The sequence below is a fragment of the Triticum aestivum genome, chromosome 4D (assembly GCF_018294505.1).
Source record: "Triticum aestivum cultivar Chinese Spring chromosome 4D, IWGSC CS RefSeq v2.1, whole genome shotgun sequence".
Lineage (NCBI taxonomy): Eukaryota > Viridiplantae > Streptophyta > Magnoliopsida > Poales > Poaceae > Triticum > Triticum aestivum.
In genome coordinates, this window is record NC_057805.1 from 378,203,564 (window position 1) to 378,217,597 (window position 14,034).

At 46.6% G+C, this 14,034-nt stretch overlaps 2 protein-coding genes across 2 annotated transcripts; both read left to right on the plus strand.

Moving 5' to 3' along the window:
• Positions 1-922: 922 nt before the first annotated feature.
• Positions 923-4,840, plus strand: LOC123098021 (probable E3 ubiquitin-protein ligase LUL2). Its single transcript, XM_044519891.1, has 3 exons — positions 923-1,801; positions 3,439-3,940; positions 4,248-4,840. The coding sequence occupies exons 1-3, from the start codon at positions 1,269-1,271 to the stop codon at positions 4,428-4,430; spliced, it is 1,218 nt and encodes a 405-aa protein (XP_044375826.1). The 5' UTR covers positions 923-1,268; the 3' UTR covers positions 4,431-4,840.
• Positions 4,841-7,730: 2,890 nt separating this feature from the next.
• Positions 7,731-11,794, plus strand: LOC123098022 (chorismate synthase 2, chloroplastic). Its single transcript, XM_044519892.1, has 13 exons — positions 7,731-8,037; positions 8,546-8,696; positions 8,835-8,911; positions 9,018-9,076; positions 9,202-9,285; positions 9,435-9,527; positions 9,981-10,061; positions 10,148-10,279; positions 10,461-10,563; positions 10,645-10,739; positions 10,836-10,901; positions 11,210-11,294; positions 11,380-11,794. The coding sequence occupies exons 1-13, from the start codon at positions 7,896-7,898 to the stop codon at positions 11,532-11,534; spliced, it is 1,323 nt and encodes a 440-aa protein (XP_044375827.1). The 5' UTR covers positions 7,731-7,895; the 3' UTR covers positions 11,535-11,794.
• Positions 11,795-14,034: the final 2,240 nt, after the last annotated feature.

Genomic DNA, 14,034 nt, shown 5'->3' on the forward strand with positions numbered 1-14,034 from the left:
AAGTAAATGAGTGCGACGACGGAAAGGGTGTCGCCAATTAGAGGAGCACCCACATTTTCAGGCTTAAATCAACCATCCCATCGACCACACCGAGGCCACTGACAGTACCGTTCGTCTGTTGTGCGAAGGAAGGTCGCTCAATTATTGCATCTGTATCGTGCACGCCTTTCATTTTGGCCATGCAAGGGAGCCGTGCGATTGTAGGAAGCTTTATTCCAAACAAACCGAACAAGGTATAAATGTATTGTTGTTTCTTTGTCATTAGTCGAACGGAAAAGCCCACTAGCAAAAGCGGAGCAGCGACGCCTCTGGTTAGGCTCCGCTCTGACCACTACCACTACCGCCTCCTCCCACTAGAAGGACCTCTTTCCCAGAAAGCTTTGTTAACAAAAGGGCAAGGAATATAAGAATTGTTGCCACTTGACAACCAGCCCCTCCGTTTCCAACTCCAACCCCGCAAAAACAGCCAATGATGCATCGGTCGTCGCCATTTCACTGCAATTTCAAAAGGTTTTTACACGTGCGGCCAGGAGAGGAGTTTACCGTGCGGCTTGGAGCCACTCCACACCACTATTACTCGCACTTGGTTGCATGCTGGAAACGGGAGCAGTGCAGAGCCTCACCGAAAATAGGCCATCACTCCCTCACCGCCAAATGCAGAGCTCCGCGCACTGGTCGTCGCACATTCACCTCACGTGTGGGGTGAAAAAGCTCGCCGTGCCTCGGACGGGGTTCGAGGGAGCCCCGCCGCTGGTTTGGCGCCCGCACGCCGCGCACAAGCCCCGCGTGGCCGGCGGGCGATTCGGGGGGAGTTAAAGGGGCTGGGGGTGTGATAGATAACAACCATAGCTGTAACCACCGAGGGCGAGGGGGGGAGAGAAAAGAGACGATACTGGTGTGCTTTACGCGCAACCTTCCATTATAGCCCCAAAAATACGACACAGACGAGAAAGCAAACAAGTGTGGGTGAGCGCGCCGGCAAGCGTCCCCCTCCCTCCCTCCCTCCTCCCTCCTCCCCTCCCTCGACCCCGATCGAATCGATCGTCGATTTCGATCCGCGTGGGGGAATCGATCGGGGGCTCCAATTCCACCACGCCGCTTCTTCCGATCCCCGGAGCCGGCGTGCGTGTTATCTTTCTTGGATTTTTGGGTTTTCTGGGGACGTTGGGAGGAGAGGAATTGGGAGGAGGGCGAGGCTCCTCCAATTTTGATGCTCCAGGGCCCCGAGATCCGAGCCTGAGCGCGGGTGATCTGCGCGCGCGGGAGCTATGGGCAACGCGGGCAGCAACGGCGGGGGAGGCGGCCCGGGCCACCGCCGCCGGAGCTCCGGCCACGGCCACGGCCACCACCACCAGGCGCCGCCGCCCCCGCAGCAGCCGGAGGCCGCGCCCAACCGCTACGTCTTCGCCGCCGCCACGCCCTACCCGCCGCAGTACCCCAACCCCAACCCGCCGCAGTACTACCCGCAGTACGGGAACTACTACCCGCCGCCGCCGCCGTCCGTGCAGGTGCCCCTCCCGGCGCCCTACGACCACCACCACAGGGGCGCCGCGCCGCCGCCCAACGTGCCCCCCACAGAGTTCCCGCCCTCCGTCCACTCCCACAACTACCCCGGCTGGGCCGGGCGCTACCCCTACGGGCTCCAGCCGCCCATGCCCACGCCCTACGTCGAGCACCAGAAGGCCGTCACCATCCGCAACGACGTCAACCTCAAGAAGGAGACGCTCCGGATTGAGCCTGATGAAGGCTGTCCCGGCCGCTTCCTCGTCGCCTTCACCTTCGATGCCACCGTCGCTGGAAGGTGAATCTTTCTTCCTTTATGTATATTTGTGCCAGTGGCCGGGAGCAGGATTTGTGTGGAAGGTGTTCTTGTTTGCATGGATTCGTTTTGTACATCGACGTTGATGCTTTGAGGAATTAGTCTCAGTCTCTGATGATGGTGATGCTTTCACTTGCTTGAGGTTAAGGGCGGTATTTGTCTATTTCAGCGATCTTTGACCTCCATTTGTTTGTTGATTGACGATTCCCTCTATTGATCAAAACAGAAAAAGGGAATTAGTAAAAACCATACATGAAGACTTTTTGTCTACAAAAGTATTACCTGAGAACACTAACATGCTTGTAAGGACGAGCTCAGTCATCTATTGCAGTATCCTTGATACCCTGGTCCTTGCAAATAATGCTTCTTCAATAGCCAGAAAGCCAGCTATAGCATTATATGCATGTTTTATTCATTATTAGATTCTTCTCAAAAGTCTTTAGTAAAAACTCTGTTAGTAAGGATGAAGTTTCAATGATCTACAGTTGCCATACACTTTGATGATCCCTTGGCAACTGTTAAACTTTGGTACTTGTTGTGTGTCCGTACTCTGGAGGCAGAACACTACATATGTGGGTTCCTGCCTGGTCAAACCATTGTAATTTTTGCATTGGTTGTGAGACTTACAGAGGATGCTCGCTCCGCCGCATTGTTAACACCAAGTGTTATTTGTGCCCTATTCTCAGAGGTGGCCTAGTCGACGGTAGATACTTTCTGCTCAGTTGTTACTGTAGGCATATATTTTATTCTCTAAACCAACATGTTTCCATCCTTGGAGTTATATTTGGAACTGTTAAGGTCTTCATCCCCTGTACCATTTTCCCTCTTTCATCATCATTTTTGTAGCACATCCGCGCTTGGTTGAATAATCTGTCCGTTACCAGATATTTGTACCAAGCAAGTCTTTCTTTATAGTTTATTTGAAATTGATGTGTTCTGATTATGAGCCACCAAAAAGAATTCTTGGAATTTCAATTCTACCAAGTTGTCGATACCGTTCCGTGATAAAGCATGCATCTTGCTACATTTTTCTCAAAGATAATTTTAAGGCCTGCTTTGCTTTGTAGGAATTCTATAGGATAGGCTATCTGAAGAAACATTTTCTATAGATCCCTTTGATTTGTAGGAGTCGATTCCTATTCCTATGTAGGATTGGTTCCTATCATTTACATTTCAAAGGAAAAAAAAACATTAGCTCAGACCTATTGGAGAAATTCTTATCCTATGAACCAAGTGACATCTCTTTTCCTATAGGAACTGAGATGCATGTCATCTCATTTCCTGTGACTTTCCTATTCCTATGAACCAAAGGATGCCTAAGTGTAATAGGTTGCGAAATCGCTAATGGTTAGCGAAATATGTATTGAAATTAAATTTGTTTATTCTGGGATAACTATACGAAGCACACTGTACTTGTCCTTCCTGCAAATATGACACTGGTATGTTTGTAGAGGATTTTGGTGTTTTGTGCTAGAGCTGCATTGCTATTTAATGTATTGTTGTACTTTCATGTTGTATGACTAAAGCATTACAGCTTCCTTAATACAGATAAAAGAAGTCTTATTCTTTCTGTAATGTTAGGTGATTTACCATTCTTCTTAATCTACTTCCTTGAACAGCATGACTGTCTACTTCTTTGCAAAGGAAGAGCTCAACTGCAATCTAACAGCAATGAAGCCAGACTTGATTAAGCCTGTTACTGTTAGCTTCAAAGAGGGTCTTGGCCAGAAGTTTAGGCAACCTTCAGGGACAGGAATTGACTTCTCAGTGTTTGAGGACTCTGAGTTGTTGAAACAGGGGGGGATGGAAATATATCCACTTGCAGTTAAAGCTGAGACAACACTGTCTGCTGATCAACCATCGGAGGGGGAAGACCAGAAGCCAAAAACTCCAAACTCACAGATCACACAGGCTGTGTTTGAAAAGAAAGAAAGTGGCGACTATCAAGTACGAGTTGTTAGTCAGATCCTTTGGGTGAATGGCACCAGGTATGAATTGCAGGAAATATATGGGATAGGAAACTCTGTGGAAGGGGACACTGATGCAAATGATCCTGGGAAAGAATGTGTCATCTGCCTCTCAGAACCTAGGGATACTACTGTCCTTCCATGTAGGCATATGGTAAGTCTCAAATCTATAAAAATACAAGCTTAAGTTTGATATTATCTATGATTGAAGTTAATTAAGCTATAATGCTGCAGTTTTGCTATTCTAGGAAAAAACATGATTTCCAGAGATTTACTGTGTTATTCCACTTGTACTATATTGTTTACCCAGTGTGATCTTAAACATTTCATATTCTATTTACTGATCCAGAAAAAGTCTACAATAACTCAGGAATTGTTATCCATTTCCAGTATTATGAGCTTTTTGGCAGCCGACTCTGCTGGCATCTCTAGTAACTCTGACACTGAATATTTTGCCGCAGTGTATGTGCAGCGAGTGCGCCAAGGTCTTGAGGTACCAGACCACCAGGTGCCCCATCTGCCGTCAGCCGGTCGAGCGGCTGCTGGAGATCAAAGTTAACAACAAAGCCGAAGAGCCGCCCCAGCAGACGTCCCAATCGCCTCCGCTACCTCCACCCCCTGCTCTGCATCAGGAAGAGGTGTAGCTGCAGCCTATCACGAACAGCGTAAAAACACTATATGCTTCTGGATTGCGGCCTTCGGGCCTTCTCCCCCTGCAGGGTGCTCACTTCGTTTGAGCATACGGGATGTAACTGTTAAACTCGCCTCGGTTACCTGTAGTGTATGTAAAGCATGTTGTAAAGCTTCTGGCATCACGAAGCGGCTCGCCGACTCCGGCGGGGAGCCCGGCAGATGCCAAGATGAGGACATCTGATACGTTCATGCGTGTGCTGTTGGCTAGCTGAAGAAGTTGCAGCAGGGTTGGGGGTGTGCCTCGTGCCTGCCTGGTTTCCTCTGTCGGGGGAGGGGGGAAAGAGGCACAGAAGGTGCCTCCAGATTTGTACAAAGTCTCGTAATTTCTATCGTATCATAAATTTACCTTGAGGTTGACACATTTCTCTTCTCTGGGTTCTCTGTTTGTGGCTGATGAGTTATGATGATTCCACTTGTGTGCGAATGGAGTATATTTTATCTGGCGTTGGCATCGCGTGCTGCCGTGCTCCAACTTATTTTCCTGTTGTTTGCTCAAACTTAACGTGTGATAAACGAGGAACACAAAGTCACCAACCCTCTCCACGAGCATCATCTGACTGGTGTCAAGTTCGATTTGTGATGGATCGTTTTTCTTTTTGTGAAAGCTCATTTGATCGTTACATTGTCTCTTCTTTTTGGCTTTTTTGGTTCACAGGATATAGAAATATTATAGGATTAGGAAAACTATAAGGCAGCTTTGCTTCATAGGATATGAAAAGTATAGGAATAGAAAAATCATAGGAAATGAGATGACATGCATCTCAACTCTTATAAGAAAATAGATGTCCTGTGATGCATATGATAAGAATTTTTTCATTGAATCTAGGCAATGTTTTTTTTCTTTGAAAATGTGAAGGATTGATTCTTATTCTACATACGAATAGACATCCATTCCTACAAACCAAAGAGATTCAAAGAATTTTTAACCTACAAAATTCATATGTCATGTGATGCATATGATAAAAATAAAATTCTTATGGACGAAAGGAGGCCTAAGAAGTGAGACGCATTGTAGCTCAAATTCTATGAACAGCGATAGAAAGAAATACATCATTCAGTTCACATGATATGCTTTTCTTCTATTAGGTCTGAGCTAACATTTCTTGTACTTTGAAGTACGGCAGATAGGAAACAATCATGTATAGAAATGTGACTCTTAAGGAAAATTTTCATACAAAAATTATATCACGTAGAATTCTCACAAAATTCCTGTAAACCAAAGAGGCCTTAGAATAATGATCCAGCTTACCGATTTATTCGTTGAAAAAGTGCAATGAATCAAATAATTGAAACTATTAAGAACAAAGATCAAGTGAAACCATTTCCACCAAACGGCCAAATAAGCAACCACTCCTACATAGCCTCCTCCCTAGTTTTATCCTTTTCCTTATTTCTTTCTCCTCCACCCATTTCTCCATGGTAGATTTTATTTCTCATCCACTCCTCTTGATCCCCTCCTCGCGTGTGGACTTCTCTACCCCCACACCACTCTCATCTTCCTTCTCCCAAGGGTGCAGAGCTCGTTCGCATGGATGACCTCAACGGTATGAGCTCATGATGGAGCTTGGAACAAGGACTCTTATCCTCGCTACGATTGGTGAAGATGACCCCCCCTCCCTCCACTAGATCCGGTGTTGTTGTTCGGCTAGGCAGATTTGGGGGCGTGAGTCCAAAGACAAGAAGGTCGAGTGCCTCAAATGTTGGCTGAAAACAGTTTTGTGACCAGCCGATTTCTAACTAAACCAATCAAGATCCAACGGATCCCCCGTCGTCTTCTAGCCCAGGCCAATGGATTGTTTATCCTCTTCCTCCGACTACCGCCAATCCACCCCAGGCCTCGCCGCCAATCTCCACCACCCTCAGCCCCCGACACTCCCGCGACAGCCTCGCCGCCCCGCCCTTCCCCCAACCGCCGCCCACCGTCATGCCGCCGCCGCCCCCGGCCATCCCTCTAACCCCGTCATTGAGCAGATTTTTCCCGACGAACCTGCACCCCCATGTAAGATAGAATGTCGGCGAGCCTGCCACCGTAAGATAGATCAGATGACGAGCCTGCCACCCTGCCACCCTAAGATAGATCGCCAGCGGCTGCTCCTTCCTTCCTTCCCTCCGGCGAGACTGCTTCTTCTTCCAAAACTCGACCGGCCCAGATAGTAAATTCAGACGACTTACCTATAGATATTGTGATTTTTTTTCAACACAAGAAGGGCCCCGAAGGACCCAGACTTATATTATATAAGCATGCAACATCTTACATAAAGGCCCAACAGAAAGAGAAAATTACAATCCAGGCCGGACATTTTTGTAGATAGGACCCCAGACAACAAAACTGAAAAGCAATCGAGTCCTCTTCGCCGTCTTCGATCCTGGCCCGATCCCACCACCACCGGGGACGAAACCACTTGGGGCGGAGGAATGGCTACAGCACCACCAGCGCACAATCAGAGGTAGACAGTTGAAGTACCAGACGAAGAACCTGCTAAACTGCCTCCCATATGGCTCGGCGGCCAGGAGGAAATAGAGGAGCCGGACGCCGTCGCTGGAACTCCGAGTGGTCGCCTTTCGACCAGAAGGTGCAGCGGCGCAGTGGCAAGAACCTCCTGATGCTCTTTGCACCGAGATCCCCCACCATTTGCTGCAAAACTTAGGCTCCAAGGACACGCAGAAAGGATAGAGCAACTAAATCCCCTTCCTCCCTCTTCTTCCAGTCCACCTCCATGGCAGCTTGAGAAGAAGTGGGGAAGAAGGAGCTTGAGCTCCAGATCTGGGACACCTGCGAGCTTATTTGGGGGAGAAACGCCGACGAAAATCCCCTCCGCCTCTGGCTCCGACCACCGGAGCACCGTTAAGAGGAGTTTCACCGCCGCCAGCCGCTGGTCACAGCTCGCCTGCACCAGCCGCATACCTCCCGACGGCATAACGCTAGTCCTAAAGACAACCTGACATCTAGTCTGTACGGCAATCCAAGCTCTTCTCCCCGCCCTACTCCGGCCGGCAGCGCCGTCGGAGAGGAGAGGGGCCCGAGCCGGGCCTGAGCAAGAGGCGACTCTCAAGAAGAGAGGGGAGGAGGAGGAGAGGAGAAGGAGAGGAGACGGGACATAAACCCCTAGATATTGTGATTTTGATTTTCCATTGCAACGCACAAGCATGTGTATATTGTAATAAAAAAAACTGTGTGTTGTGTTTAGCGAGTCAATCCCCTCACCAACCCGCACCGGACCGGGGCCTCCGGTCTCGTCGTCGTAGGTGCGGCAAACACCACGAAACCAAACCAGACCACCAGACCTGAGCCGCCGGAGCGAGGGGTAGGTAGGTGGCGCCTCTCCGTCGCGTATTTAGAGTCCACCCCCTCCCCTTCCTCCTCTGTTCCACCTCACCAACCGAAACCAAACCAACCAATCTACCACCCCTCTCCAATGGCAACCGCGCCCACGTCGCACCAGCTCGCCGCCGGGGCGCCCTGGAGCTCCCTCCCCCGCGGCGGGTTCCGGGCGCTCACGGACTCCGCCCCCGCCTCCGTCCGCTTCTCCGTCGGTCGCCGCCGCGCCGCCCGCCTAGGTCCGTCCCGCTGCTCCGCGCCTCCTCGATTCCTGTTGTTAGAACGCGCTTCGCCGTGTCTGCTCCGTTTATGGGGTTGGGGGTAACTGGTTGGTTGCTTTAAGGCGAGCTTAGGATTGCTTGGTCAGCTGCTGCCTGAGAGTATAGTATGGCCGTCGTTGGTGGCATGGAGAAGAGGGTTTGTGAACTGTTCTGTAGAGAAAAGCCGTCTTTCTGATGCCATTTTCGGAACCGTATTTCCGCGATCGCAATTTCAAAGATCATAGTTCGTTTGGCCATATCACCCATAGCTCAGTACAGGTTCACTGTTGCATCTCCATTGGTGTTTTGAGATCTCAGGGGTTGTGACAGTACCTAGTTCCAATGCTGTCGTTTTTTGTATCCTGAATTTGTATATTCTATGTAAACTCTGAGATGCCCTGCATGTCAGCATAACTGCAGTTCTCTTTGAACGAGAACCGTAAAAGAGCTAACTCTGACATGTGTTGCTCCGTAAATTGGAGAACAGAGGTGAAAGCAGCTGGAAACATCTTCGGGGACTACTTCCAGGTTGCAACTTATGGAGAGTCTCATGGAGGCGGTGTTGGCTGCGTTATCAGTGGTTGTCCACCCAGAATCCCACTCACGGAGGAAGACATGCAAGGAGACCTTGATCGAAGGTGTGCTTCAATATTTCATTAGTTTTCCAGCTGCTGCCAGAATTAGGATATTGCAAATGCATTCTGTTGAACTCTTGGAGATATAATCATTAGATATTTCCATGATGCAAACTAATATGAAGAGGTTGATTATCACAGGCGGCCGGGTCAGAGCAGAATAACAACCCCAAGGAAGGAGACCGATACTTGTAAAATCCTTTCAGGGACATACGAAGGTAGGGTACATTTCAAGACATGGGATATCCTTGGTGCATTTGATTTTTAAATAAGAATGCATTAGTTTGTGTCAGTGTTATGAAAAGCTGAATGAATTTTCTGCAGGAATGACCACTGGGACACCAATTCATGTTCTTGTCCCAAACACGGATCAAAGAGGGGGTGTAAGTATCTAGTAGTAGTATCTCATATAAGATTTTTAATAACTGCTCATGGTAGCTGGACATTTGGAAGGGCAATAATTGTTGGCACTGACCCTTTTGTTTCGCAATCATATTTGGTTCCACAGGATTACACTGAAATGGCTAAGGCGTACAGACCTTCCCATGCGGATTTAACTTATGACCTCAAATACGGTGTTAGATCTGTGCAGGTACCTGTTGTCATACATATATAAAATGTATAGACCAGTTCTCACACTGAAGCACTAACTATTGCAGCTTTTCTGCTTCAACTTTACATGTGGGTGTTTTCTGTACTTGAATAGTTGAATTAAACAATTTTCTATACCAACTGTAATAGGGAGGTGGAAGGTCATCGGCAAGAGAAACCATTGGAAGGGTAGCTGCAGGAGCTGTTGCAAAGAAAATTCTTAAGCTCAAATGTGGGGTAGAGGTTCGGTCCTACTTGGCACCTTTTTTTTTTAACTATTCCACATCTGTAACCAAGTCTTGTCACTCCCCTGGTTACTGCTTGATAAACAATGGCCTGAAGAAAGAAAACTTGCATGTGGATACATCCTAAATATGTCGAAGCATTCAACTTTTGTCTTAAATTAAATATTAGCATCGTTAGATTTTGCAAATAAGCAGTGGTTTTCCCCTTGGATGGCCCCTCTTTATTTTGTTTTTATTTCAGTTCTTGCTTGACCTAAATATGACAATCCAGTTGTTTATGTACTTCGATCCGTCTTGTATACTGTTGCATAGAGCAATCTGTATCATGCTGATGCGAATACTGATTTATTTCACCATTTCATTCCCACACAGAAGGGCAAATTTCGTGGCTCTCTCTGTCTTGATAACTTAATTTTTCAGTACCTTATGGCGGAGAAATATTTACCTGCAGATTCTAGCATTTGTTTCCAAAGTGCATCAAGTGGTACTTCCTGAAGACGCAGTTGATTACGAAGCTCTTACCCTGGATCAGGTCCGTGGTTGCCACCCTTTTGACTAACATTACAGGATACTCTTCAGTGATTTACTGGATTTTTTTCTTGTTTTTAAAATTTCCAGATAGAGAGCAACATCTGTAGATGTCCTGATCCAGAATATGCACAGAAGATGATTGATGCAATTGATAAAGTACGAATTAATGGGAATTCGATTGGTGGGGTGGTCACATGCATTGCCAGAAATGTTCCTCGTGTAAGTATTAAGATTCTGTTATGTTGATTTTGGTGTGTTCCAGCATAATAAACCAAATAAGGCCTCACTCTATTTTGTTCTCGGCTCATCATTATCATACATCATATTTGTTGCTTAATCATCATTGACACAATTCAGTAATAGTAACGCATTGTCTTCTGCCTGCTGGTATAATTTATAGGGGCTTGGTTCTCCTGTATTTGACAAACTTGAAGCTCTACTGGCAAAGGCTATGCTTTCTCTTCCTGCAAGCAAGGGGTTTGAGATCGGTAGTGGATTTGCAGGTAGGAAATTGGTTTGCACAAAATTGGTTGTTGTGGGAATGCCTCCTACAAATCGCCTGACTATTAGTAACTTGTTCCCAGGTACTGACCTAACTGGAAGTGAGCATAACGATGAGTTCTATATGGATGAGGCTGGAAATGTGAGAACACGAACCAATCGCTCGGGCGGTGTACAGGTATTTATCTTAGCGCCTGCTTTACTATTACAATGTTCATTTTCAATACTTAAAATCAGAAGTATGACACTTGATTGTTAATTTGTGTTCATGCAGGGAGGGATATCAAATGGTGAAACTATATACTTCAAAGTAGCTTTCAAGCCAACAGCAACTATTGGGGTAAGTCATTCCAGTGCAGAGAACTTCCTTTCAGAATTGCAAAACAGAGAAAATGTTCTTGAAAGTGTAGCAACGTTTCCATGGCATGCTTTTCGAATGATAAGAACTGTGATATTATGCCGTAATAACTTGTAACCACTGCTATGTCAAGTATCAAACTTGTTAGCAGCCATGAATAGTCAAACCTTTATTTGGTGCAAAAATTTGGTTTCTTCCCATTGGAGTATAAGTAGGGCGACATTTCATGCATGCTACCTGTGGTACATTTGTATAGTCATTCATCTGAGGTGTTAATTTCATTTTCCCAGAAGAAGCAAAATACTGTAACAAGGGATCATGAGGATATCGAACTTCTGACAAGGGGTCGCCATGACCCATGTGTTGTCCCTAGGGGTAATGGATCCATCTAATACTCTACCTTTTGTTACGTCTATTGGTGTCCTATCACCTGATCCTTTCCCCATCATTGCTTCTGTAGCTGTTCCAATGGTGGAGACGATGGCCGCATTGGTCCTCATGGACCAGCTGATGGCACATGTTGCTCAATGCGAGATGTTCCCGCTGAACCTCGCCCTACAAGAACCAATCGGCTCCACGAACAGTACACCTGCGTTGGCACCAGATCTAGCATAATACCTGCTTTGGAACGAGAAGGCCCTCTTACATATTCTCCTCCCTCTCTTTCATCTCCCATATTTCAGGGTTTTGCTAAGCAGTTTGCAGTTTTGTACCAAACTGTATACTAGAATATACATTGGATTAGTGTACACCAAGAGATCTGTTGATCACCGAAAATAAAAAGTTTGTGACGTGAACAGTTTGTTCTGGACAACCAGTCAATGTGAGCAATAGAACATTTCTCCACTTGTTGAAGATACTGATATTGTGCTTTCCATGTACGCCAGTATAGTTTCTATGTGCGTCAGATATTCATGCTTGCACGTCAGTCTCTGTTCCCTGGCGAAATTGTTGTCTGGCGTAAAATTGAAATGCGATGTGTGTTATAGTATACTCTGTGTATGTATGCACTGAGAACATGATCATCTTTTAGATCTCGAAAACGAAGGAGATATATCGGATTGTTTGATGATGATTCGGTGCTTCTATATTGTCCTGCCTGCTCGCGACAGCAGGCGATAGTTTGGACCATGACACGGGGTCGCTGTCAGTGACAACATTAATCTCCAAACGCCTTAATTTGCCCTTGGTTGTGTATAATGTGTTTTCTAAGCACACATTTCTTGACTTTACACTTTGTGCTAGGAAAGGGGTGTGCTGAGTTTTCATGGACAGAAACAAAAGGACATAATTGGAAATAATGTGAAACCAGGAGAGCGACTTGTGAGGATAACAACCAAACACACTACTAGCGGATTACAGCTAACAATATGCTCTATTTTATTTGGCTTGATGGCTACAGCTACTAACAATGTTGAGTACTCAACAATGTTCTCTATTACGCACTACTACAGTACATATTATTTGGGTTGGTGGTCGACAAATTACGTATCTTTCCCGAAACCTAAAAGCAAGTAAAGACGTCGACCAAGTACACAAGCAAGCTCAGAGATGTTCTACTATCTTTTCAGTTTTGTCATGTCGGTCCTTACATGACTTGTATTTTGCTCTTTATAATATAAATGAGACACGTATTACCATGCAACCCAGCGCAAAAGAATTATACTATACTCAAGTTCTACTCACATGATGCTTTTTATGCGTGGTATGGAATTGAGTCTTTTGCAGGGTATGAAATTAATATTTGAATGTCCAAGGTCATGCATTTTGTGATAAAAGAATTAATCCTCAAATATAGGACACTTTGTATCTATTTATTTATTGCGAAGGGCCTAATGCTACTCCATATATTAAACATCGCACGCCCCTTTTTTCAAGGTAAAAGGGAATTTATTAACTCAAAAAGGGGATTGTCCAGATTGCAAAGGAGGGGTATATCGTCCGCCCCCTGACCGGATCAAACATGTCCTTACAAACACACATACAAAAACTAATAATTCGTATTCAAATTTTTGGGGGTGCCCAAGTCTTCTTCCTCCTGCATCCATCGGCGACGCGCCGTGAGCATATTTTGATGCCGTCTTTGGAGCTTTGCCTAGGCAGAGCAATTTTTTAACCCATGAGTTTGTAGAAAAAGCGTCCCGGAAAGTCGTTGATGTAGATCAAGAGACGCCGGCAGCCGCGATCTGCGAAGCAGATAGCCGCAAGACCGTTCTAAGATAAGGGGGGAGATCCTCAGGGGTAAAGAGTGAGCGTCTTATATGGGATCCGACGCATCCAGCAGAGCGAAGCAGCGTTCCATTCTTTTCAGCGACATCCTTCTGCATTGGCAGCGAGTGGCTCGGAGAAGAAAGTGCATATAAGGGCTTGAAGAAATTTCGAAGACAACAAAAACTTTGCCCGGCTCCGGTGAGGGAGGGGCAATGACGGCGGCGCGTCTTCGGCTCGCTTCAGTGCTTATAGTCGTCGCTAGGTGGTCGACGGATCGGGATGTAATTTTTATTGTTTCTGGTGTTCGTTGTACTGCTATGGTTGAAGATGAATAGACTGGAAGTTTTCTTGAAAAAAAAAACCCCAACTAAACCCAGATGGATCCAACGAAAACCTAAATTGATCGGATCTCGAAAGACCTGCGGGAGAGACGGCTCCATGCCCACCGACGATAAGCATGGCAACAAAACGGGGAAAAACGACGAGCACATTACTCCTATAGTGAAACAACAACACCGCTCGTCGCTCCAAACAAAACTTGAAGACTCCCTAAAGAAAACCTGGAAAAATCACTCATGGCACTACATGTTAAGCACGGGTCTAATGTCGAGCTCGCCACCGTCTAAGACCATGAACGAACTCCCTCTTCTCCGGTGACCTAGCCAGGCCAGGCCGTTGTTGAAGATCATCGCGCTGGATCACCAGCTCCGCCGTTGAGCACTGCTTGACAAAAAGACTGACACTTAAGCACACATCTCCTTTGCCACCCCGCATCAGCCGTCCACTCCTCCACAAGCAGGCCGCCCCCCCGATCAGGACCTCCCTGTTGACACCGAGGCTGCACAAACTTTGCCCGGCGACGCGCCTTAGCGGCCACGAAAGGGAATAGATGGGGTGGTGGCTA

Bases quoted from the DNA above. Each gene is read 5' to 3' on its own strand.
- LOC123098022 (XM_044519892.1), top strand. From the start codon at position 7,896: ATGGCAACCGCGCCCACGTCGCACCAGCTCGCCGCCGGGGCGCCCTGG. The intron at 10,740-10,835 runs GTATTTATCTTA...GTGTTCATGCAG, and splicing joins ATCGCTCGGGCGGTGTACAG to GGAGGGATATCAAATGGTGA. The intron at 11,295-11,379 runs GTAATGGATCCA...TTGCTTCTGTAG, and splicing joins CCCATGTGTTGTCCCTAGGG to CTGTTCCAATGGTGGAGACG.
- LOC123098021 (XM_044519891.1), top strand. From the start codon at position 1,269: ATGGGCAACGCGGGCAGCAACGGCGGGGGAGGCGGCCCGGGCCACCGC. The intron at 1,802-3,438 runs GTGAATCTTTCT...TTCCTTGAACAG, and splicing joins GATGCCACCGTCGCTGGAAG to CATGACTGTCTACTTCTTTG. The intron at 3,941-4,247 runs GTAAGTCTCAAA...ATTTTGCCGCAG, and splicing joins TCCTTCCATGTAGGCATATG to TGTATGTGCAGCGAGTGCGC.